The sequence below is a fragment of the Molothrus aeneus genome, chromosome 27 (assembly GCF_037042795.1).
Source record: "Molothrus aeneus isolate 106 chromosome 27, BPBGC_Maene_1.0, whole genome shotgun sequence".
Lineage (NCBI taxonomy): Eukaryota > Metazoa > Chordata > Aves > Passeriformes > Icteridae > Molothrus > Molothrus aeneus.
The window spans coordinates 5,897,437-5,920,628 of NC_089672.1; the positions used below are offsets into that span (position 1 = coordinate 5,897,437).

A 23,192-nucleotide genomic window follows, 5' to 3' on the forward strand; every position below is an offset into this window, starting at 1 on the left:
ATCTGCCTGGCAACGGGGGGGTCCCGCGGGGGGGGGGGGCGCGAGGGGAGGGGGGGCACAGGGGAGGGGAGGGGGGGAGAGGGGCGGGCACGGAGGGGGAGGGGGGGCAGGGGCGGGAGGATGGGGGGGGACGGCGAGTGGGGGGGGGGCGGGTCCCCCTGCGCGCGCAGCCCCCCCCGCCCCCCCCTCCTGTCAGTGGCCACCTGAGGGAGCCGCCTCCCCTCCCCCCACGGCCCCAGTCCGGGCCGGGCCCCGCTGAGGAGGAGGAGGAGGCGGCTCTGAGGGGGCTCCGGACAGTGAGTGACACCCGCGCCTCAGCAGCCCCCCCGGGGGGGACGGGGACCCGGGGACACCCCCACACACACACCCCCTTCCCCCCGAGGGCGGCTCGGGGCTCGGGGCAGCGCCGGGGACGGAGATCCGGGGCGGTTTGTGAGGGGCACGGCCGTGAGGGGAGGAGGGAGCGGCCAAAAGCCGCCCATGGCGAGGGGGGACCCCGTGAGGGACGCGGCGAGCCGGGCTGAGTGAGAGCGCCGAAGCGCCAGGGGGGTTCACGGGGGATGAAAGTGCGGCCGGGTGTGTGTGTGGGGGGGGAGCGGGGGGGGTTGGAGATAATAATAAAAAAAAAGCTAAAAAAAAAAAAAAAAGGCAAAAAGAAAAGGTTGGGAAGTCCGAGGGGAGGGTGGGCACGGGTGAGGGGGTGCCAGGGAGGAGCGGGAGTGCATCCTGGGAGTTGCCCGATAGGCACAGCCACCAGAGCATGTCAGCAAAGGCGGATTATTGGTGCCAGAGCCTTGGGAAGGCGGGGGAGGGGAGTGGGGGAGGGGACGGGCCACCACCGGGGCCACCGGGGCCACCGGGGCACGGCTCGGGGCCGGGCGGGCAGCGCGGGCAGCCCCGAGGGAGCCCCCCCGAGCCACGGGCACGGCGGGGCCGCCGCGGGTGCCCCCGGTGCGCGACGGGCCCGGAGCGGCACTCCGGAAACACGGAGAAAGTTTTGGGCACGGGGCGGGGAAACGCGGGGAGAGGAGCGGGGATGTGCGGGGAGAGGAGCGGGGAAAGGAACGAGGATGTGCAGGCAGAGGAGCGGGGATGTGCGGGGAAAGGAAGGGGGAAAAGAGCGGGGATGTGCGGGGAGAGGAGCGGGGAGAGGAGCGGGGAAAGGAACGAGGATGTGCAGGCAGAGGAGCGGGGATGTGCGGGGAAAGGAAGGGGGAAAGGAGCGGGGATGTGCGGGGAATGCTGAGGGGTTTGGGGGAAACAGAAGGATTTGGCGAGAACTGAAGGATTTGGGGAGAACTGAGCGGTACAGGAAAATTTGAGGGGTTTGGGGAAAAGTTGAAGGGTTGAAGGGAAAAACAGGGATGCAGGAGAAGGGATGAAGGGAAAAACAGGGATGCAGGAGAAGCTGAGGGGTTTGGGGGAAAAACGGGTGAGGAAATGCTGAGGGGTTTCGGGGAAACTGAGGGGTTTGGGGAGAACTGAGTGGTACAGGAAAAGTTGAAGGGTTGAAAAGAGAAATGGATGCAGGAAAAGCTGAGGGGTTTGGGAAAAAGTGAGGGGTTTTGGGGAAACTGAGTGGTACAGGAAAAGTTGAGGGGTTTGGGGAAAAGTTGAAGAGTCGAAGGGAAAAACAGGGATGCAGGACAAGCTGAGGGGTTTGGGGGGAAAAACAGTGAGGGGTGCAGGGAATGCTGAGGGATTTGGGGAAAACTGAAGAGTTTGGGGGAAACTGAAGGATGTAGGAAATGCTGAGGGGTTTGGGGGAAACTGAGGGGTACAGGAAAAGTTGAGGGGTTTGGGGAAAAGTTGAAGAATCAAAGGGAAAAACAGGGATGCAGGAAAAGCTGAGGGGTTTGGGGGAAAAACATTGAGGGGTACAGGAAAAGTTGAGGGGTTTGGGGAAAAGTTGAGTGGTTGAAGGGAAAAACGGATGCAGGAAAAGCTGAGGGGTTTGGAGAAAGGTGAGGGGTTTGAGGAGAACTTAGGGTTACAGGAAAAGTTGAGGGGTTGAAGGGAAAAGCTGGGATGCAGGAAAAGCTGAGGGGTTTTGGGAGAACTGAGGGGCTGAGGGAAAGCTGAGGATCTGCTGGAAAATCCCAGGGGCTGCTGGAAAACTCGAGAGTCTGGGGCAAAATCCGAGGGTTTGGCCTAAAACTGGAGGGTTTGTCCTAAAATCTGAGGGGCTGAGGGGAAAGCTGGGGCTGCACTGGAAAACCTCAGGGGTGGCAGGGAAACTCGGGGCTCTGCTGGAAAATCCTGGGGTCTGTTGGACAACTCAAGGGATTTTCTGCTGGAAAATCCGGGGGTCCATCCCAGAATTTGAGGGTTTGTCCCAAAATCTGAGGGTCTGTCCCAAAACTTGAGAGTCTGTCGGGAAAGTTGGGGCTCTGCTTTAAAACCCGAGGGCAAAACCTGAGGGGCTGTCCCAAAATCCAGGGGTTTGTGCCAAAACTCGAGGCTCTGCAGGAAATCCTGAGGGTTTGCCCCCAATCCTGGAATTCTCCTGGAAAACCCCCGGCTCTGAGTGAATACCGAGGATTTGTGGGATAATCCAAGGATCTGTTGGAAAGCTTGGGAATGGGTTCCTCAGAACTCCAAGGGTCTGCCCCAAAAGCCGGGGATCCCCTGGAAAACCCTGGGATTCCCTGGAAAACCCGAGGGGCTGGGGCAGAACCGCAGGGATTGTCCCAAACTGCCCAAATCCGGGGCTTTTCCCCAAAACCTGCAGGAGAAGCTGAGAGCCTGGGAAGATCCGGGCTCTGTGGTGGATCCCGGGGATCTGGGTGAAATCCTTGGTTCTGTCCCAAATCCCAGGATTCTGCAGTGGATCCCAAGGGTCCATCCCAAATTCTGGGGGTCTGCAGTGGATCCCAACAGCTTCTCTAGGAATTCCAGCCCATTCCAGCCAGGAATTCCTGCCCAAAATCCCACCCAAATTCCCCTTTCTCAGTTTAAATCCATTCCCTGTGCCCTGGAATTCCCATCCCAAATCCATTCCCTGTATCCTGAAATTCCCATCCCAAATCCATTCCCTGTGCCCTGGAATTCCCATCCCAAATCCATTCCCTGTGCCCTGGGATTCCCATCCCAAATCCATTCCCTGTGCCCTGGGATTCCCAATTCCCAAATCCATTCCCTGTGCCCTGGGATTCCCAATTCCCAGATCCATTCCCTGGCTCCTGCCCCTCCATCCCTCATCCCAAATCCTCTCCAGCTCCTTTGGAACTCCTTGCACCTCCGGAAGCAGCTCCAAGTTTTCCTTGGATGCTTCCCTGCGTGGACATTCCCGGGGTCCGGGGGCAGCCACAGCTTCCCCGGGAATTCCCTGCCATTCCCTCCCATCCCATTCCAGGCAGGAATTCCCTCCCCAGTCCCACCTCTCCCTGAGGAAAGAGCCAGGAAATCCCAAAACCTTCCCTGGGAGCCTCTGGAATGAGGCAGAAAAGTGGAGAAGGAATCCCAAAGGAATCTGAGGAACTTTGGGATCTCTCCCATCCCAGGACATTCCCACTTCCCGTGGGATGGGATTTCATCCAGGGAAGCTGTTTGGGGTGACATCCATGGGATTTTTCCAGCTTTGGGGTGGAATTTTCCTAGTTTGGGGTGATGTCCATTGGATTTTCCCATTTTGGGATGGCATCCATGGGATTTTCCAAGTTTTGGTTGGTATCCATGGAATTTGTTGTTTGGAGTGGCATCCATTGGATTTTTCCAGTTGATATCCGCTGGATTTTCCAGCTTTGGGGCGTTATCCATAGAATTTTCCCAGTTCTGGGATGGCATCCATGGAATTTTCCAAGTTTTGGTTGACATCCATTGGATTTTTCCAAGTTTTGGGATGGAATCCATGGAGTTTTCCCAAAATTTGGGTGATATCCCTGGAACTTTCCAGGTTTGGGACACTGTCCATTGGATTTGTCCAAGTTTTTGGTGAGATCCATTGGATTTTCCACCTTTGGGATGGCATCCATGGAATTTTTCCAGCCTTGGGATGATATCCATGAAATTTTCATCACTTTGGGGTGGCATCCATTGGATTTTTCCAGGTTTTGGTGTGATATCCATGGAATTTTCCAGGTTTTAGGGTCGTATCCATGGAATTTCCCCACTTTTAGGGTGGCATCCATAGGATTTTCCAGCTTTTGGGGTGATTTTCTCTGGGATCATCCCCGTGTTCCCCCCCTTCAGGAATATTTGGGATTCCTGATCCTGCCTGGATTCCACCTTCCAAATCCTCCTTCCAAACTCTGGGAATTTCGGGCTTTTAGGGATTTCTTTTTGGACTGGGGCAACAGGAGGGCGAGGGAAAAATGGGAATGAGCTGGAAAAGCACGGCAGGGATCTGGGAATGATAATTAATAATCAATAATCCCACAGCTCCCAATTCCTTCTGCCATTAATTTGGTGAGAAATAATTGAAATTTGGGATTTTGGATTTGGCTCCAGCAAAACTGCCCTGGAGAAGTCTTTGCCCAAAATCCTGGGGATGCCGGGCGCTGATTTGGGGGGAATCTGCTGGGATTTGGGGAGCTCAGAAATTTTCAGGGAATTTCCTGGGATTTGGGGAATTCTCCGGGAGGGTTTTGGGGCCGGGGGTTCTCCTGGGGCAGTCCCGGGGCTGCAGAGCTTTTGTGGGATCGGGGAATTTTGGGATCGGAGCCGGGCCCTGACCCCGTCCCAGCGCCCCCCAAAGCCACCGCTCCATCGGCCCCCCCTCTGTCCCTCCCCCCTCTCTGTCCCTCCCTGTCCCCTCTCTCTGTCCCCTCTCTGTCCTCTGTCCCCTCTCTCTGTCCCCTCTCTGTCCTCTGTCCCCTCTCTCTGGCTCTTCTGTCCCCTGTCTCGCTGTCCCCTCGCTGTTCCATCACAGTCCCCTCCCTGTCCCCTCTCTCTGTTCCTTCTGTCCCGGCTCTGTCCCCTGTCTCTGTCCCCTGTCTCTGTCCCCTCTGACCCCTGTCTCTGTTCCCTGTCTCTCCCCTCTCTGTCCCCTGTCTCTGTCCCGTCTCTATCCCCTCTCACTGTCCCCTGTCTCTGTCCCCTGTCTCTCCCCTGTCTCTGTCCCCTCTCTCTGTCCCCTGTCTCTGTCCCCTCTCTCTGTCCCCTCACTGTCCCCTCTCTGTCCCCTCTCTCTGTCCCCTCTCTCTGTCCCCTCACTGTCCCCTCTCTCTGTCCCCTCTCTGTCCCCTCACTGTCCCCTCTCTCTGTCCCCTGTCTCTGTCCCCTGTCTCTGTCCCCTCTCTCTGTCCCCTCACTGTCCCCTCTCTCTGTCCCCTCTCTCTGTCCCCTGTCTCTGTCCCCTCTGTCCCCTGTCTCTGTCCCCTCTGTCCCCTGTCTCTGTCCCCTGTCTCTCCCCTCACTGTCCCCTGTCTCTATCCCCTCACTGTCCCCTCTCTCTGTCCCCTCTCTCTGTCCCCTGTCTCTCCCCTGTCTCTGTCCCCTCTCTCTGTCCCCTCTCTGTCCCCTCTCTCTGTCCCCTCACTGTCCCCTCTCACTGTCCCCTCTCTCTGTCCCCTCGCTGTCCCCTCTCTGTCCCCTCTCTCTGTCCCCTCTCTCCACGTGGCCTCTCCCAGCGCGGCGCTGCCCGCGCGCCCCCCGCCCGCCGCTCCAGCCAATCAGGGCCCTCCTCTCATCATCCGCGCGACCCCCGCGGCCAATGGCGGCCCGCGACACAACGGCGGCTCCCCCCGCGCCGCGCCCGGAAGCGGCGGCGGCCGCAGCGCCGTGAGGGGCCCGGCCCGGAGCGGCCCCGGTGCCGTCCCGGTGCCGTCCCCTCGCTGTCCCCCCGCTGTCCCCCGCCGTCCCCTCCGCTATCCCCCGCTGTCCCCACGCTGTCTCACCGCTGTCCCCACGCCGTCCCCTCCGCCGGCCCCGCCGCTCGGCCGCCCCGCCCCGCGCATGCTCTGCCGGTGCCGCCGCGACTCCATGTGTGAGGAGCGCATTATCGGCACCGGGAGCCGCGGCGGCCACGGGAGCCCCCGGGAAAGCGCCGCAACAAGCGGGAGAGCGGCGGGGCCGGCGTGGGGACAGCGGAGCGGAGCCGGGAGCGCGGGGCGAGCTCGCTGCGGATGCGGCGCGGAGCTACAGGAGCGGCGCCCTGCGAGTTCTCCCGGTAAAAGTTCTGCCGGCGTTTGTTGGCTCCGGTACCGGAGCGACGGCACCGCCGGGGTTTCGGGAGAACGGAGGCCGGGATGCGGGAGAGCTGCCGGGGAAGTTCCGGCATTTCCTGGCCGTGCGGGCAGCCCGGAAAGTGCAAAGTCCCGCTGGCCGCGGCTCCGGCCCCGGCCGCCCGTGAGCCCCGAGCCCGCGGCACCGGGGCCGCTCCGGGATCCCGGGGCTCGTCCCCCCGGGAACCCCAACTCCGCCGCCCGCCCAGCGCCCCGGGGCGCCGCCGGCTTTTGTTTGGGAAAGTTGCTGCGGGCTTTCCGCCGGGCTGCTTCCTCTTCCTCCTCTTCCTCCTCCTTCTCCTCCTCCTCCTCTTCCTCCTCCGCCGCCGCCCCGAGCGCTCCGCGCCCGCTCCCCCCCGCGCTCCGCACTGGGGACTCGGGGGGGACACGGGGACCCCCCGGAACCCCCCCGGTCACTCCGTGGTCACCCCCCGGTCACCCCCCGGTCACCCCCCGGTCACCGCCACCCTCCCCGGTGTCCCCGGGGGTCAATCCCCGCTGTCCGGAGCCGCGATCCCCCCCGCTGTCCCCGCGGCCGCTGCCCCCCGGTGCCCCCCGGTGCCGGAGCCCCGCGGTGGCCGCGGCCGGGCCGTGCGGCCGGGCCGGGCCGGGGCCGTGTCACAATAAGAGTCCCCGGCCGCCCTTCCTGCGCCCGGGGCACCGGTAATGGCACCGGGATCCGCATCCGCACCGGGAGGCGCTGCCCGGGATCGGGATCGGTGCTGGCATCCGCACCGGGATCCGCACCGGGATGGGCACAGGGATGGGGACCAGCACCGGCACCGGGATCCGCACCGGGATGCGCTGCCCCGGGGAGCTCTCGGGAATCCCGGGGGTCCGGGAGGATGCGGGACGATCCCGGCCCCGCTCAGCACACGGTCGGCAGAGGGAATTGCAGAATTCCAGCCGGGAATTGCGGCCGGGAGCGGTTCCCGGGCTGGGATGGGATCCTGCCGGGATGCGGGCTCGGGATTCACATCCCGGCTTTTCCCGAGCATCTCCTCACTCTTTTCCCGGGAGTGGCCCCGCACGAGAATTCCAGCCCGGAATGCCTCGCTCGGGATCAGAACTGAGATTCGCATCCCGGCTTTTCCCGAGCGTTTCCTGGCTGCTTTTCCAGGATTTTCCCAGCCTGCTGCCCGGTTTTCCTTGGGCTTGTCCGGGATTTCGCTGCCTTGCTCGGGCTGGAATTCCCGAGCTGTCCCAAATCCCGGGAATGCTCCAATCCCAGCTCTGGGCTCCGGGACCGCTCCGTCCTGCCGGGAACCGGAGCTGGGAGAGGCACAGGAAGTGACAGCGAGAGAGGGAGAGAGAGGGAGAGGCCTTTGGGAATCGGGATGGCAGCGCCGGGATCGGCCTGGGAGCAGCGGGACAGGGCTGGGATCGGGCTGGGATCAGCGGGAAGAGGAGTGGGATCTGCTGTGGTTTTTGGGAAAAGGGCTGGGATCATCCTGTGATCAGCAGGAAAGGGCTGGAGTCTGCCAGGGATTTGGGGAGAGGAGAGGGAAGTGGCAAAATCCCTTGGATTTTGGGAACGGGGCTGAAAGGTGCTTGGGATCAGCAGGAAAGGGGCTGGAATGTGTCTGGGACTGCGGGAAAGGGGCTGGGATCGGTAGGAAAGCTGTGGATTTTGGGAGAGGGGCTGGGATCTGCCAGGGATTTCGGGAACGAGGCTGGAAGTGGTCTTGGATCAGTGGGAAAGGGGCTGGAAGTTGGGAATGATGGAAAGCTGGGAGTGATGGAAAGCTGGGAGAGATGGGAAGTTGGGAGTGATGGAAGTTGGGAATGATGGAAGTTGGGAATGATGGAAGTTGGGGTGTTTTGGGAATGTTTCAAATTCCAAAATTCCCGATCCGAACCAGGGATTTCACTGATGGAATTCTGAAGCTGGAGATGAATCCTGAAAGGGAATGAATCCCTCTTTTCCCTTGGATTCATGGAATTCTGGGATGCTCTGGGGTGGGAACGAGCTCAGGGATCAGGCAGGGACGTTCCCAGGTTTTTCCAGGCTGCCCTCCCTCTCCAGTTTTTCCCATAAATCCCAAACTTTTCCAAGATTTTCCCAGTCCTGATCCAACTGGGGGCTCCTTCCTGAGAATCCCAAGCCTTAACACAGCTGGAATTCCAGGAATTCCCAGTGAAATCCAAGGAATTCCAGCTCTCCTGGATCCCCGGAGCTTCCCAAACTCTGGGAAAGGCAGCTGGGGCAGCTCTGAATTCCAAAGGATCTCCTGGGATTTTCCCAGATCCTCTTAACCACCAACAGCTCCGGGTGAGCTCTGCTAATTCCCCCTGGAATTCCTGGGATCACGGGGCTGGAGCAGCCGGAAAAACCTGGGAATGGCCGAAGGCTCCGGGAGCTGCTCCTGGCCCAGAAAAACCGGGAACGGATGGAAATCTGGGAATTCCATGGGTGGAAACCAGGAATGAAGGGAAATCTGGGAGTGCCATAGATTTCAGTGTCTGGAAAATCCGTGGCATGATTCAGAATTCCCAAATCCCGGTTCCCAAGATTGTGTTGTACCGTGGGATTCCCCAGTCCCGGGGCTGCGCCGTGCTGATATTCCCCATTTTTGTGGTGGAGCCGTTGTTCTGGGATTCCCAAATCCGGCTCTGTTCCAGCATTCCCAAACCCCGGCTGCCTCCCTCGGGAATGTGGGAGTTCCCGGAATTCCCAGGATTCTCACCCCTCTCTGTTCCCGCAGGATCCTCAGCTCTGGCTCATCCTGGCGGGACCCCATGACCTTCCCTGACAGGTAGGAGCTGGCAATTCCCGGGATTCCTGGGAATTTTATGGGATGGGGAATCTCTGCCATGCCACAGGCCTGGAATTTTCTCCTGGAACAGCTGGAGAGGAGCTCCAAGAGGAGCTTTCCCAAAAATAACCAGGAATTCCTGAGGGATTTGAGCCAATTCCCGAGGAAGTCTCGCGGATTTTCCAAGGGATTGGGGAATTCCAGAGGATCCAGAGCTGCTGGATTCCTGCTGGGATTTGTCCTGCGGGACTGGGCAGGCCTGGAGCGGGGATGGGATTGGGGATTTTGGGATCTGGGATTTGGGAAGGGTTTGGAGCCGTGGCCGAGCGCTTGCCCGGGCTGGGCTCACCTGGGCAGGTCCCACCTGTCCCGTGCGGGTCCCACCTGCTCAGGTGTCCCCTGCCCTGTGCAGATGTCCCCTGTGGGGGCTCCCCTGTTGTGATGTCCCCTGTGGGGTCTCACCTGTGGGGTCTCACCTGTCCCATCTCCCCTGTGGGGGCTCCCCTGTTGTGATGTCCCCTGTGGGGTCTCCCCTGTTGTGATGTCCCCTGTGGGGTCTCACCTGTGGGGGCTCCCCTGTCACCTGTGGGGGCTCCCCTGTGGGGTCTCCCCTGTCCCATCTCCCCTGTGGGGGCTCCCCTGGGCAGGCCCCGCCTGTCCCCTCGCCCCTGTCCCGTCCCAGTCTCACCTGTCCAGGATTTCCAGGAATTCCAGGATTTCTCCTGGGATGGATCCGCCCCGATCCCACGCGGGGATCCTGGGGGCTGGGATCCCAGGATGGGAATGGGATTGTCCTGGGATCCGGGATCCTGCGGCTCCGGAATTCCCGGGACAGGGAAGGGGCCGGGATTGTCCTGGGATCCTTTGGCTCCGGAATTCCTTGGAAATTATTTTTTGAAAAATTGAGGAATTTTGATGGATGAATAAGAAAATTCCTTGGGAATTCCAATTCTCCTGCTGCTTTTCCCGCTTTTCTCTGGGGTGATCCCGCTGGGGAGGGAATTCCCGGCGGGAATCTCTGGGATCCCAATTCCAAGGAATTCCCAGCCTGGAATTTCCCCATTCCCGGCTGGAAAATGGGAACATTTAAGGATGGAAATTCCCTCCTTAATGAGGAATTAATTGGGAAAGATCCGATTGCAACTCCTCATTAATATTTAAATATATCCAGGAATATTTAAATTAACTCATGAATATATGAATACCCTAATGAATATTTAAATCGGCCCAAGAATATTTCAGTCACTTCCCAACAAATGAATCTTGGAGTTTTTCCCCTTAAAGGAGGAGTTTGGAATGGAAAATCAACAATGGAGAAATAATTAATGAATGATTAATTAATGATTAATTAATAGCGGGAGGATTCGCTTGGAAAATCCCAGAAGTTGTTGAGAATTCTGCTCCTGGATTTCCTCTCTGCATTCCCAAAAAATCCCAACCCGGGAATCCCAGTCCCTGTGTCCTGAACATTCCAGCTGGGAACAATTTGGGAATAATTCCCGTGGGAAAAGAGGAATTTTTCAGGATTTTTCCTGGCTTTGATCCAATGAAACCAGAGAATTCCCAGAATTCCCATAAAATCCCACAAATTCCTCCTGGAATTCCAGCTCCCCCCAGGGAAAATTCACCTGGAATTTGACAGAAGTTCCAGGAAATCCTCAGAAATTCCAGGAATTCCCTCTGGATTTTTCCAGGCAGCCTCTGCTCCGCGTTTTCCCACTCCAGTGGAATTTTGGGATTCTCCTCTCCCACTTTTCCTGAGCCTTTGGAGCTCCAAACTTCCAGGAGCAGGAATTTGAAGGATGATTTTCCCCAAATTCCTGTGGGAATTCCACAAAATTTCCCAAATTTCCCCCAAAATTTCCCTTCCCTTGGATAAAAATTCCACCCGGGAGGCTCCGGAATTCCCGGGCTGGAATTCCTGGAGCTGCCCCAGGGCTTTGATCCCAAATTTTTCCCTGCTCTGGAGGAACCTTGGGATAATTCCTGAGGGATTTGGGACAAACTCCGGGAATTCCCAGTCCTGGATAATCCAGGAATGACCTGGGGGGGAGGGTGGGAAAATCGGGATGAATCCCAGTGGGAATCCTGGGAATCAAAGGGATCCCAGGGCAAGGAGTCCCCTAAATTTCAGGGAATTCCCAGCCCGGGAGTGACTCCCAGGAAGTTTGGGAAAATCGGGAGAAATCCTGGCCGGAATGAAGGGAATCCCGGGAATTTCAGGGAATTCCCAGCCTGGGAATGACTCCTGGGAAATTTGGGAAAACGGGGAGAAATCCCGCTGGGAATCCCGGTAATCAGAGGGATCCCAGGGCAGGGAATCCCGGGAATTTCAGGGAATTCCCAGCTCGGGAATGACTCCCGGGAAGTTTGGGAAAACCGGGAAAAATCCCGGCGGGCTCGGGGGCGGGAAATCCCGCGGGGAATGGCGGGAAGCGGAGCCAGCCCGGGATTCCCGGCGGGAATTCCCGGTCCCGGCCGGCATTCCAAGGGTTAAGCGCTGCCATTTTGTTCCCGGAGATTTCTCGGGAATGGCGCGGAAATGGCAGCGCTTAACCCTTGGAATGCCGGCTCGGGAATTCCAGCGGGATCCGGGGATTCCCCTCCCCCTCTCCTTTCCCGGGAATCCCCACCCCAAAATCCCAGGAAAAGCGGGAGCGAGGCTTTCCCAGGGCCCCGATCCCACTTTTCCACCTGTTGGGATCCCGAAGTTTGGGGTGGAAAACGTGGGATTGGCACTGAATTCCCAAAGAAAAGTTTGGAAATTTCCCCTGGCATTGCCGCATCCGAGGATTGGCATCGTTCAGCCCGGAATTCCCATGGATTTTCCTGGGAAATCTCGGAAAAATATTCCCAGAAAAGGGAATTCCCAGGAACTTTTGGACGATCCCAGGCTGGGGTATTCAGGAATTCCTCCTGGGAATCCCCGGGAGCAGCAAATCCATGGAAAACACTTGGAAGTGTTGGAATCCCACTTTTCCACCTCTGGGAATTTTCTGTTCCTGAAATTTTAGTTGCTGGAATTTTGGGAGCCGAAGGAGAGGAATCTCAGGGTGTGGGAAAAGATGGAATTTGCAGCCCAAGTTTCTCCTTTTCCTTTGGAATTTTATTGGAATTTTCATCAGGATTTTATTTGAGAATTTCCCTCCAAATCCAACCGCGTTCCCATTCCTGGAAAATCCTTCAAATCCTCCTTTTCCAAGGTTCTCCTGGGATTTTGGAGGAATTTTTTTCCCTTTTTCTCCCTTTTCTTGCCCTGGGCACTGGAATTCTCCTGAGGGAGGTTTCCAGCAGGAAAAACTCTGAGAATTCCCCTTTTCCGGGGCTTTTCCTGCCCTTTTCCTTCACTTTTCCCGGGTTTTCCCCTCCCTTTTCCAGGGATTTTCCAGCCCATTTTCCAGGCTTTTTTTCCATCCCTTTCCCAGCCCTTCCTGTTCCTCTGTCCGGGTTGGAAATGCAGGAATTCCATCGCAGAATACCGGGATTTTTAACCCTTTCGTGTCTCCGTTTTCCCGGGGTTCTGCAGCCCTTTCCCAGCATTTTCCCCTCCCTCTTCCCTCCGGTTCCCGGGATCTTTTCCGGGGAATTTTTTCCCGGGACTTTGAACTCCCCGTTCTCTCCCCTTTCCCGGGATTCCCCCCCCCTCCCTCCCCCCGTTTCCCGGATTTTTTTTCCCCTTTCCCTGGGATTTTTCCGGGATTTTTCCGGGATTTTTTCCCCCCTTCTTTCCCAGGATTTTTTAACCCCTTGATATCTCCCTTTCCATGACCTTCTACCCCGTTTTCCAAGGATTTTTCACTCATTTTCCAGGGCTTTTCCATTCCCCGTTGCCTCTCCTTTCCCAGGATTTTTTAACCCTTTGATGTCTCCCTGTTCCAGGATGTTTTAACCCCTTTCCCGGGGATTTTCCCCCCTTTCCCGGGATATTTTTCCCGCTCATCGTTCCCGGTGTTTTTAACCCTTTCCCGGGATTTGTCCCCGTGCCGTTCCTGGTGTTTTTATCCCTTTCTCCTCGGGGATGTTTTCCCAGTGTTTTTAACCTTTTCCCGGGATGTTTTCCCGGTGGTTTTTCCCGCCATTCCCGCCGTGTTTAACCCTTTCCTGGCCGCTCCCCCAGGCCCTCACCATGAGTGAGGACTCATGCCGCACCCGGAGCCAGAAGCGCGCCCTGGAGCGGGACCCGGAGCCCGACAGTAAAAAACTCAGGATGGACAAAGGAATCCTGGGATCCGAGCTCAGCGCCGAGGGGGACATGAAGATCAAAGCGGATCCCGGAGCCGGGAAAATCCCGGGAATGCTGAAGAGCGGGGAGGTCAAAGCCACCATCAAGGTGGAGCTGCCGGCAGCCGGGGACGAGCCCGTGGACATGAGCACATCCAAAGGGTGAGGGTTCCTTGGGATTCCGGGAATTCTTGGGCCTGGGGGAGGGTTTGGGTCCCCTCTCATCCTGGTTTTTATCGGGATGTGGCTGGGGTGGAGTTGGAGTTCAGTTTTTGGGAGGTTCTGGTGCCACGTTCCTGTTTTTTCCTTTGGAATGGTGGAAAAGTTGGGAAGAGAATCCCAGCCCATTCCAGGGGCAATTCCTGCTGATCCAGACCCCATCCTAGCCCCATTTCCTTGGGGCTGCCAGTGGAATTCCTGAAATTCCAGCAGGAAAAGGAGTTTGGGAGTTGGGAATTTCTCATTCCCAGCCTTTATCCCAACCCGGTCAGTCCCAGTTTTCCGGCTCCCAGGAAAAGCTGGGAATGCTCCACCCCTGCCACTTCCAGAGGGAAATCCCTGGATTTGGGGATTCCCTGGATTTGGGGTTTCCCAGGCTCGCTGTGCCCTCTAGAGGGCGTTCCAGACCCTTTGGAATTCTCCCATTCCTGAAATTCCTACCCCGGGCCCTTTTCCCAGCCCTGGAATTCCCTGGGGGGCTGGAAAAGGCTTGGAAAGAGGGCTGGGAAAGGACTGGAGAAGGAATGGAAAAGGGGCTGGGAAAGGGTTGGGAAAGGGCTGGAAAAGCGTTGGAAAGGCTGCTCCTGGAGTGACCCCGTTCCCAGGATTTGCTCCCCCTGCACTGACCCCATGTTCCCTGGGATTTGCTCCCCATTTTCCCAGTTTGCTGCCCCTGCAGTGACCCCATTCCCGGGTTTGCTCCCTGTTTCCCTGGGGATCCTGACCCCATTCCTGGTTTGCTCCCCGTTTCCCTGGGGATCCTGACCCGTTCCCGGGTTTGCTCCCCATTTCCCTGGGGATCCTGACCCGTTCCTGGTTGTTTCCCTGGGGATCCTGACCCCATTCCTGGTTTGTTCCCCGTTTCCCTGGGGATCCTGACCCGTTCCCGGGTTTGCTCCCCATTTCCCTGGGGATCCTGACCCGTTCCCGGCTGTCCCGTGGTGGCTCCAGGGAGTGCCGGCGGGAGCAGCGCGTGCCCTCCCCGGATGTGATCGTGCTGTCGGACAACGAGCCCTCGAGCCCCCGCGTCAACGGCCTGGCCCGGCTGGCGCTGCCCGAGCCCGGCGCCGAGGCCCTGCTGGTGAGCGCTGGGAGGAGCTGGGGCTGGCTCTGGCTTAGCTGGGATTGGGTCAGGTTAGCTGGGATTGGGTCAGGTTAGCTGGGATTGGGTCAGGATTCACCAGGATTGGGTCAGGGTTAACTGGGATTGGGTCAGGGTTAACTGGGATTGGGTCAGGGTTAGCTGGGATTGGGTCAGGGTTAGCTGGGATGGACTGGGATTGGGTCAGGGTTAGCTGGGATGGACTGGGATTGGGTCAGGGTTAGCTGGGATTGGGTCGGGTTAGCTGGGATTGGGTCAGAGTTAGCTGGGATTGGGTCGGGATGAACTGGGACTGGCTCTGGGTTAGCTGGGATTGGGTCAGGGTTAACTGGGATTGGGTTGGGTTAGCTGGGATTGGGTCAGGATTCTCCAGGATTGGGTCAGGATTCTCCAGGATTGGGTCAGGATTAACCGGGCTGGGGTCAGGAAAACCCAGGATCAGCCACATTTTCCCCTCCCATCTCCATCCGTTCCCAGTCATTCACAATTCCAAAACCCAGGAGCCAATTCCAGCTGGGAATTCTCCTCATTTACTCTTTGCCATGAGTTTTTTCATGGAAAAATTCCCGGATTTTCCCCTCAGAACTCCCTCCCCCCTCACTTCTCCCACCCCCCAGTCCCGGTTGGGAATTCTCGCCGTGACTCTGTCTCTGCCCTTCCCCTGGGATTTCCCTGGGCTTTCCCTGGGGTTTTCCTGGCATTCCAGCGGAGCCCGGAGCAGCGGGAGCGCCTGATCAAGCAGCTGCAGGAGGAGCTGAGGCTGGAGGAGGCCAAGCTGGTGCTGCTCAAGAAGCTCCGGCAGAGCCAGAGCCAGAAGGAGACGCCGGCGCCCAAGGTAGGAAAATCCGGCTTTTCCAGGAATTCCCAGCCCCTTTTCCAGGGGTTTTTAACCCCCTGCTGTGGCCTTTTCCCTGGATTTTTGGAAGCTCTTTTCCTGGATTTTTTTAAACCTTTTCCTGGCATTTTTTAGCCTTTTCCCAGGATTTTTAAGTCCCTGGTGTCTCCCCTTTCCTGGGTTTTTCCTGCCAGGTCCCAAGGATTTTCCCACTAATTCCTACCAATTTTCCTGCTAATTCCCAACGATCTTCCTCCCAATTCCCAAGGATTTTCCCTCCAATTCCCAAACCCTTTCCCCTGGACCGGACCAGGAGGAGTGGGTGCCACTTCCAAGGATTTTCCTGTGAATTCCCACCAATTTTCCCGCCAATCCCAAGGATTCTCCCGCCAATCCCAAGGATGCTCCCTCGGATGCTCCGGGCTCTCGCCGTGTGCTCCCTGCTCTCTGCATTCCCCCTTTCCCGCCTTTTCCTGCTGCTCTCTTTCCGCTTTTTCCTTTTCCAGCTTTCCTCGGGCCCCTCTGGAAGCGCTGCGGCCACGCCCCCGCCCTTGGTGCGGGGCCCTCAGGCTGTTCCCGCTGGGAAATCTTCCCTCCAGGTCAGTGGGAGCCGGGAAAAGCCGGGAAGAGCCCGGGAAAAGCCGGGAATTCCCGGGAAAAGCGGCCAGCGTTGCCCAGCTCCCACGGGTGTTAGGGATAAGGGGCCGGGGAAAGGAGGGATGGGGTCTGCAGTGGGATTGCTGAGCCAGGGAATTCCTGGGGGGAACCGGGAATGCACTCTGGAATTGCCGAGGGAATCCCGGGATTTCCTGGGAGGGAATTGCTGGATTTTCTTTGGAACAGCTCAGGGAATCTCAGGAGTTTTCCTGTGAGGGAATTCCAGGATTCTCTGTCAGGGAATCCCTGAATTCCTTCTGGAATTGCTGAGGGAATCCCAGGATTTTCTGGGAGGGAATCCCAGGATTCAGGGTTGGAAAAAATCCCATTCCAGACTGGATTAAATCCTTGGCATCCTCAGGGAAGGAAATTCCAGGAATCCATGGACGGCTGTCACTCACCCCTGGATTCCTTTGGGATTAGAACATTCCTGCTTTTATTTTTTCCTGGGATAATGGGACCCAAATTCCCAAACTTCTCCAGCCCGAGGGATTTTCCTTGGAAAAGGGTTTGGAAAACCCCCAGAATTCCAGGAAAGGGAGGGATTTGCTCTCCTTTAGGAGCCATTCCCAAATCCAGAGGTGTGGGAATCTTTACCGTGGAACCACTTCCAGAGGAACTGGAAAACCTTCAGGGAATCTTGGAGTTAATCCAAATAATCCAGTTTATACCAACAATTCCTCTGGAATTTTGGGTGAATTAACCTGGGTTGGGTTTTGCTGGAGTGTCCAGGAATTCCAGAGGGAGGAGCTGAGAGATTCCCTGGGAATGGGATGGAATTCCCAACATCCCAGATCCTGGGGAAGGGGGAGATCCCTGATCCCAGGGGCTGGGAAGGAGGAAATGCCAGGATTGGGATGCAGAGGAAAGTTTGGAATGTTGGGAATATCCCAGCCCAGCACTAGGAGGGAATTTGAGGACTGGAATCCCAGGAATCCTCAGGCAGCAGCTTTTCCAAACTCCTCTCTCCTCATTCCTTTTCCTCCTCCATGATTTCTCCAGAACTTTTTCTTCCCTCCTCCTTTTCTTTTCCTGCTTTTTCTTTCCCTCTCCCAGGATTTTTCCCAGATATTTTCCTTTCTGTGATTCCTTTTTCTCTTCCATGATTTCTCCTGGAGCTTCTCCTTTCTCCTGATTTCTCTCCCAGGATTTTCCCCAATGTTTTTCTTCCCTCCTCCCTTTTTCCCCTGCTTTTCCTTTCCCTCCACAGATCCAAACACTTCCATTCCCACAAATCCCAACATTTCCATTCCCCATTCCCACAATTCCCAACACTTTCCCTCCCGATTTTTATCCCATTTCCAGCTTTCCCAACCCACTTTCCCCCGTTCCCATCTTTCCCATCCTTTTCCCCCCCGTTATTTCCCCCATTATTCCCCCATTATTTCTCCATTATTCCCCCATTATTTTCCCCATTATTCCCCCATTATTCCCCCCATTATTCCCCCATTATTTCTCCATTATTCCCCCATTATTCCCCCATTATTCCCCCCATTATTCCCCCGTTATTTCCCCCATTATTTCCCCCATTATTTCCCCCATTATTTCCCCCATTATTTCCCCATTATTTCCCCCATTATTCCCCCATTATTCCCCCATTATTCCCCCCATTATTCCCCCATTATTCCCCCCATTATTTCCCCATTATTCCCCCATTATTTCCCCATTATTCCCCCATTATTTCTCCCATTATTCCCCCATTATTCCCCCATTATTCCCCCCATTATTTCCCCCATTATTTCCCCCATTATTCCCCCATTATTCCCCCATTATTCCCCCATTATTCCCTCATTATTCCCCCATCATTCCCCCATTATTCCCCCCATTATTTCCCCCATTATTCCCCCATTATTCCCCCCATTATTCCCCCGTTATTTCCCCCATTATTCCCCCATTAGTCCCCCATTATTCCCCCCATTATTCCCCCATTATTCCCCCCATTATTCCCCCGTTATTTCCCCCATTATTCCCCCATTATTCCCCCCATTATTCCCCCATTATTTCCCCCATTATTCCCCCATTAGTCCCCCATTATTCCCCCCATTATTCCCCCATTATTCCCCCGTTATTTCCCCCATTATTCCCCCATTATTCCCCCATTATTCCCCCCATTATTCCCCCCATTATTCCCCCATTATTCCCCCGCCCCACTCTGACCGGTTTTCCGGTTTTTCCCGTTTTTCCCGTTTTTCCAGCCCTCCTCCAGCCGCGTCCCGGGCTCCGGGCTCCCGCCCCCGCTGCTCCGGGGGGGCCAGGCGGCCGCCTCCAAGCAGAGCCCCCAGATTGTGATGCCCCCCCTGGTCCGAGGGGCCCAGGTGAGCTCCCCCCCCAATTCCATGGAAAGATTCGGGATTTGCCCCCCTCTGGTGGGTGGGAGCATCCCGTGGGATGTGCTCCCATAAAAACGGGGTTTTGGGTTAATTCAGGGTGTTCTGGCTCCTGGGGCTTTTTGGGAGAGGGGGTGGGAGGCAATTCCTGCTTTTCCATGGTTTTCCCTCTGATTATCCTTTCTATCCCACCAATTCCATAGATCCCCAGCCTCCTCTTCCATGGATTCCCAACCCCCTTTTCCTCGTTTTCCCAGCAAGCCCACTCAGAAATTCGGGAATTTGGGGTTGGAGGGAAAGGGAAAAACATCCCGGTTGTTATTCCATGGTTTCTTTTTCTTCGTGCCTTGCTTATTCCCACTTGTCCATGTTTTCCCAACCCCTTTTCTGTGAATTCCCAACCCCTTTTCCACGTTTTCCCAGCAAATCCACACCATCCGGCAGCACTCGAGCACGGGCCCGCCGCCGCTGCTGCTGGCCCCGCGCGCCTCGGTGCCCTCGGTGCAGATCCAGGGCCAGAGGATCATCCAGCAGGGCCTGATCCGCGTGGCCAACGTGCCCAACGCCAGCCTGCTGGTCAACATCCCCCAGGTGGGCATTCCTGGGAATTCCTGCTGGGAATTCCCGTTGGGAATGGGGTGGGAATGGTGGGAATGACCAACATCAACGTCCCCCAGGCGGGCACGGCCCCGGCAGGTGGCACTGGGGACTCCCCTGGTTCCCAGTGATCCCATGGATCCCGTCCCTGGTTCCCAGTGCTCCCATGGATCCCGTCCCTGGTTCCCAGTGCTCCCACAGGGAATCCATTCCGGTCTCTCTCCGCAGGCATCCCCCACGTCCCTCAAGGGCTCGGCGGTGCCCTCGGGCCAGGCTGGCGCGGCCCCCGCGGGCGGCGCGGCGCTGGGCGGCTCGGGCGAGGCCCCGGGCAGCCGCCAGGCCGCGGCCAAGCTGGCGCTGCGCAAGCAGCTGGAGAAGACCCTGCTGGAGATCCCCCCGCCCAAACCGCCCGCGCCCGAGATGAACTTCCTGCCCAGCGCCGCCAACAACGAGTTCATCTACCTGGTGGGGCTGGAGGAGGTGGTGCAGAACCTGCTGGAGAGCCAAGGTGAGCCCGGGAGGGGCAGAACCCGGCTGAAACCCGGCTGGGGTCAGTTAAACCTGGCTGGGGATCACTTAAACCTGGCTGGGGATCACTTAAACCTGACTGGGATCACTTAAACCTGACTGGGATCATTTAAATGTGACAGGGATCAGTTAAACCTGGCTGGGATCAGTTAAACCTCCAGAAATGCAGGGTTAAAACGTGACAGGAATCATTTAAACCTCCCAGAAATCATTTAAACCTCACTGAAGGCACACTGGGGCTGACCCGCCATGTTTGTCCCCCAGGGAAGGTGGCGGTGGCCGTGTCCTGCCGGGAGCCCTACCTGTGTGCCCAGTGCCACACGGACTTCACGTGCCGCTGGCGGGAGGAGAAGAACGGCACCATCATGTGCGAGACCTGCATGGCCTCCAACCAGAAGAAGGCCCTGAAGGCCGAGCACACGAACCGGCTCAAGGCCGCCTTCGTCAAGGCCCTGCAGCAGGAGCAGGAGATCGAGCAGAGGATCCTGCAGCAAACGGCCCCGCCCGGGCAGCCCAAGGCCGAGCCCGTGGGGCAGCACCACGCGCTCAAGCAGGTGAGGGACCAGCCCAGAGCCGCCATTTCCTGAGGGAAAAGGGTCCCAGGGCTGGGGTGTGGCCTGCGGGGTTCGGGCCTCGGGTTGGGTTTAGGGTGAGGGGGCTTCTAGTTGTTGTTGAGGCTCTAAAGAGCATCCAGGCCCAGAGAGCATCCAGGCCCAAATATCATCCAGGCCCAGGGATTATCCAGGCCCAGAGAGCATCCAGGCCCAAATATCATCCAGGCCCAGAGAGCATCCAGGCCCAGAGAGCATCCAGGCCCAAATATCATCCAGGCCCAGGGATTATCCAGGCCCAGGGATTATCCAGGCCCAGAGAGCATCCAGGCCCAGAGAGCATCCAGGCCCAGGGATCATCCAGGCCCAGAGAGCATCCAGGCCCAAATATCATCCAGGCCCAGGGATTATCCAGGCCCAGGGATCATCCAGGCCCAAAGAGCATCCAGGCCCAGAGTTGATCCCGGCCCAGAGTTTATCCAGGCCCAGAGAGCATCCAGGCCCAGAGAGCATCCAGGCCCAGGGATTATCCAGGCCCAGAGAGCATCCAGGCCCAGAGAGCATCCAGGCCCAGGGATTATCCAGGCCCAGAGAGCATCCAGGCCCAGAGAGCATCCAGGCCCAGGGATTATCCAGGCCCAGAGAGCATCCAGGCCCAGAGAGCATCCAGGCCCAGGGATCATCCAGGCCCAGAGAGCATCCAGGCCCAAAGAGCATCCAGGCCCAGAGATTATCCAGTCCTGGAGATTATCCAGTCCTGGAGATTGTCCAGTCCCTAAAATCATCCAGTCCCTAAAATCATCCAGTCCCAAAGAGCATCCAATCCCAGAGATCATCCAGTCCCAACAATCATCCTGTCCCAAAGATCATCCAGTCCCAACAGCCACCCAGTCCCAAGGTGCTGCGTTCCAGCAGCACCCCAGGTGACTCCGTGTTTGCTCCCCGCAGAGCTCCAGCCAGCTGTCCCGGGGTGCGTCCCGGGGGGTGCTGCACAGCTTCAGCTCCTCGCCCAAGCTGCAGAGCTCCTCGGGCAGCGCCGCGCTGGGCGGCCGGCCCGGCAAGCACGCCGACAGGGCCGGCAGCAAGGGCGGCGCCGCCTGGAAGAAAAACCCCATCAGCACAGGTATGGCACCCCGGGCATCCCACGTTTCCTTGGGATCACCGCCACAATTCCCACATTTTGGGTGGGAATTTTCCTGGGGTGGTGCTGAGGGTTTGAGGTGAAAGTTGGTGTTATCACCACCCAAAATTCCCAATTTTCGGGGTGGGAATTACTTTTCCATGTGGATTTTCATTATTTTTCCCTCATTCCTGAGCCATTCCATGACTCCATAATTCCAGAGGGCTCGAATGCTGATTTTTGATCCAAAACCTTTGTGTTTCTTGGGATGAGTTTGGCGCTGGATTGCACTGGGATAATCCAAGTTTAACTCTTACTTTTCGATGCGATTTTTTATTGTTTTTCCCTTATTCCCAAGCGATTCCATGACCCAGAATTCCCTTTGTCCCCCAGGTGGGGCCCTGCCCTTCGTCAGCCCCGCGCTGGCCGTGCACAAGTCGGCCTCAGCCGTGGAGCGGCAGCGCGAGTATCTCCTGGACATGATCCCGCCCCGCTCCATCCCACAGTCGGCCACGTGGAAATAATTCCCGAGGGAGGACTTTTCCAGGCTCTGCCATCCTTTCTTTTCTACCACAATTCCGTGGAATCTGCTTTAATCCCAGCTGGATAACGCCCCGAGGCTTTCTAGGATTGCAGCACCACCACTCCTCATCCGTCCCTGCCGGGAGAAGTGACCGCGTCGGGGTGGCCGAAGCCCGGCTCCGTTGGCTCCCAGATTTTTCATGGAAGCTGGCAGGGAAAGGGGGAAGAATTCCTTAATTTTTTTTTTTTTTTTTTTTTTTTTTGTTGGCTTTTTTCCGTATTTAGTTTTGAAATTTTTTTGGCACCAGCACAAAAAACAAAAAACAAACAAACCATGAAAGGACTCAGCGACTCCTCTCTGCCTTCGCCAACACCGAACTTTTTGCCGGGAACGCTCCGGAATTCCGGAATTTTGGGGCGTGGAGAGAGGAATTCGAGCCCCATCCTGCGTTTAGTGAGCCCGAGTTCATGGCTGCTCCTTGTCCCTGCTCCTCCTGCAGCCGGGAAAGCAGGCGGCGCATCCCGAGGTTCCCAAAACTCCGACGATCCCAAGCAGAAGCAGAAGGGGAAGGGGAAGGAGGAGAAGTGCAAATCCCCGGTTCCGGTTGAGTTTGGTTTGGTTTTCTCCCTTAGGGATCGGCTGCCGCCCAAACCTTGGCTGGGAGGTGGGAATTGCTGCGGGAAATTCCCACTTTTTCCCTTGGATTCTGGTTGGAATCAGACTTTGGAACCGTTGGTAGTTTCCAAACCTTGCAGTTACTGAGACACAAAATCCACCTTGGTTCTTTCTCATCCCGCGAATTTTGGGCCTTCCCGACGTTCCCAGAGACTCCAAAGCAAAACTTTTTGGGAATTTTTTTTCCTTTGGGAGGGTTGGTTGGGTTGGTTTTTTTTTTGTTTTGTTTTGTTTTTTTTTTCCTTCCTTTTCTGTTGTTGTTTTGAGGGATATTATTCCAAAATTTATAGGAATTCCAGAAGCTGATGGAGGCAGGGAGGGTTGGGAGCCATTCCCAATTCCCACTGGGAATTCCGGCCATTCCCAATCCTTCCCTCCGTGGTTCGAGTTCTTCCAGGCATCCCAAGCATGCTCCTGTATCCATTTGGGATGGAGTTTTCCATTGTTTTTTTGGGAATTCCAGAGGTTCAACCCAAAATCCATCCGGGGGCCAGTTTGGTTTCATTTTTGGTTTCTCATCCTCTTTTTCCTTGGGCTTCTTCCTGAATTCCAGACGAATCCAAGGGGCAGAATTCCAGGCCTTATTCCAGCGAGGAGAATTCTTTGGGAAATTTGGGGAATTTTCTTGGGGAAATTATAAATATATATAATTTAGAGATCTATATATATTAAAGAAAAAAAAAAGTGTGTGGGGGGAAATTCAGGAAAATCCGGATTTATTTTCTTAGGAATCGCTGAAGCCAAGAATTCCTTCAGGATCATCCCCCTCGGATCCGAGGGACAAAACCCCTCCCTTTTCCCACTTTTCCTGGTATTTCCATATTTAGGGATTTAGTTTAGGAAAAAAAAAACAAAACAACAACAACAGCCTTGTTTTCCAAACTGGGATTTGTTGGATAAAACCCCCGGAATTCCCA

General features: G+C 56.7%; 1 protein-coding gene across 2 annotated transcripts; it reads left to right on the plus strand.

Annotated features, from left to right (window-relative positions):
• The first annotated feature begins 243 nt into the window (after positions 1-243).
• GATAD2A (GATA zinc finger domain containing 2A) lies at positions 244-21,812 on the plus strand. 2 transcript variants are annotated; one of them, XM_066566287.1, is made up of 12 exons: positions 244-296; positions 8,870-8,920; positions 13,038-13,303; positions 14,312-14,441; positions 15,169-15,297; positions 15,804-15,896; positions 18,150-18,269; positions 18,705-18,872; positions 19,107-19,386; positions 19,671-19,960; positions 20,906-21,080; positions 21,471-21,812. In XM_066566287.1, the coding sequence occupies exons 3-12, from the start codon at positions 13,047-13,049 to the stop codon at positions 21,599-21,601; spliced, it is 1,773 nt and encodes a 590-aa protein (XP_066422384.1). In that variant the 5' UTR covers positions 244-296; positions 8,870-8,920; positions 13,038-13,046; the 3' UTR covers positions 21,602-21,812. The 2 variants fall into 2 exon arrangements, with proteins under 2 accessions (XP_066422384.1, XP_066422385.1); XM_066566288.1 differs by lacking the exon at positions 244-296 and adding an exon at positions 5,971-6,109.
• Positions 21,813-23,192: the final 1,380 nt, after the last annotated feature.

Excerpts from the sequence above, each read along its gene's own strand:
- GATAD2A (XM_066566287.1), top strand. The coding sequence starts at position 13,047 with ATGAGTGAGGACTCATGCCGCACCCGGAGCCAGAAGCGCGCCCTGGAG. Across the intron at positions 13,304-14,311 it reads GACATGAGCACATCCAAAGG|GGAGTGCCGGCGGGAGCAGC; the intron begins GTGAGGGTTCCT and ends TGGTGGCTCCAG. Across the intron at positions 19,387-19,670 it reads GAACCTGCTGGAGAGCCAAG|GGAAGGTGGCGGTGGCCGTG; the intron begins GTGAGCCCGGGA and ends TTTGTCCCCCAG.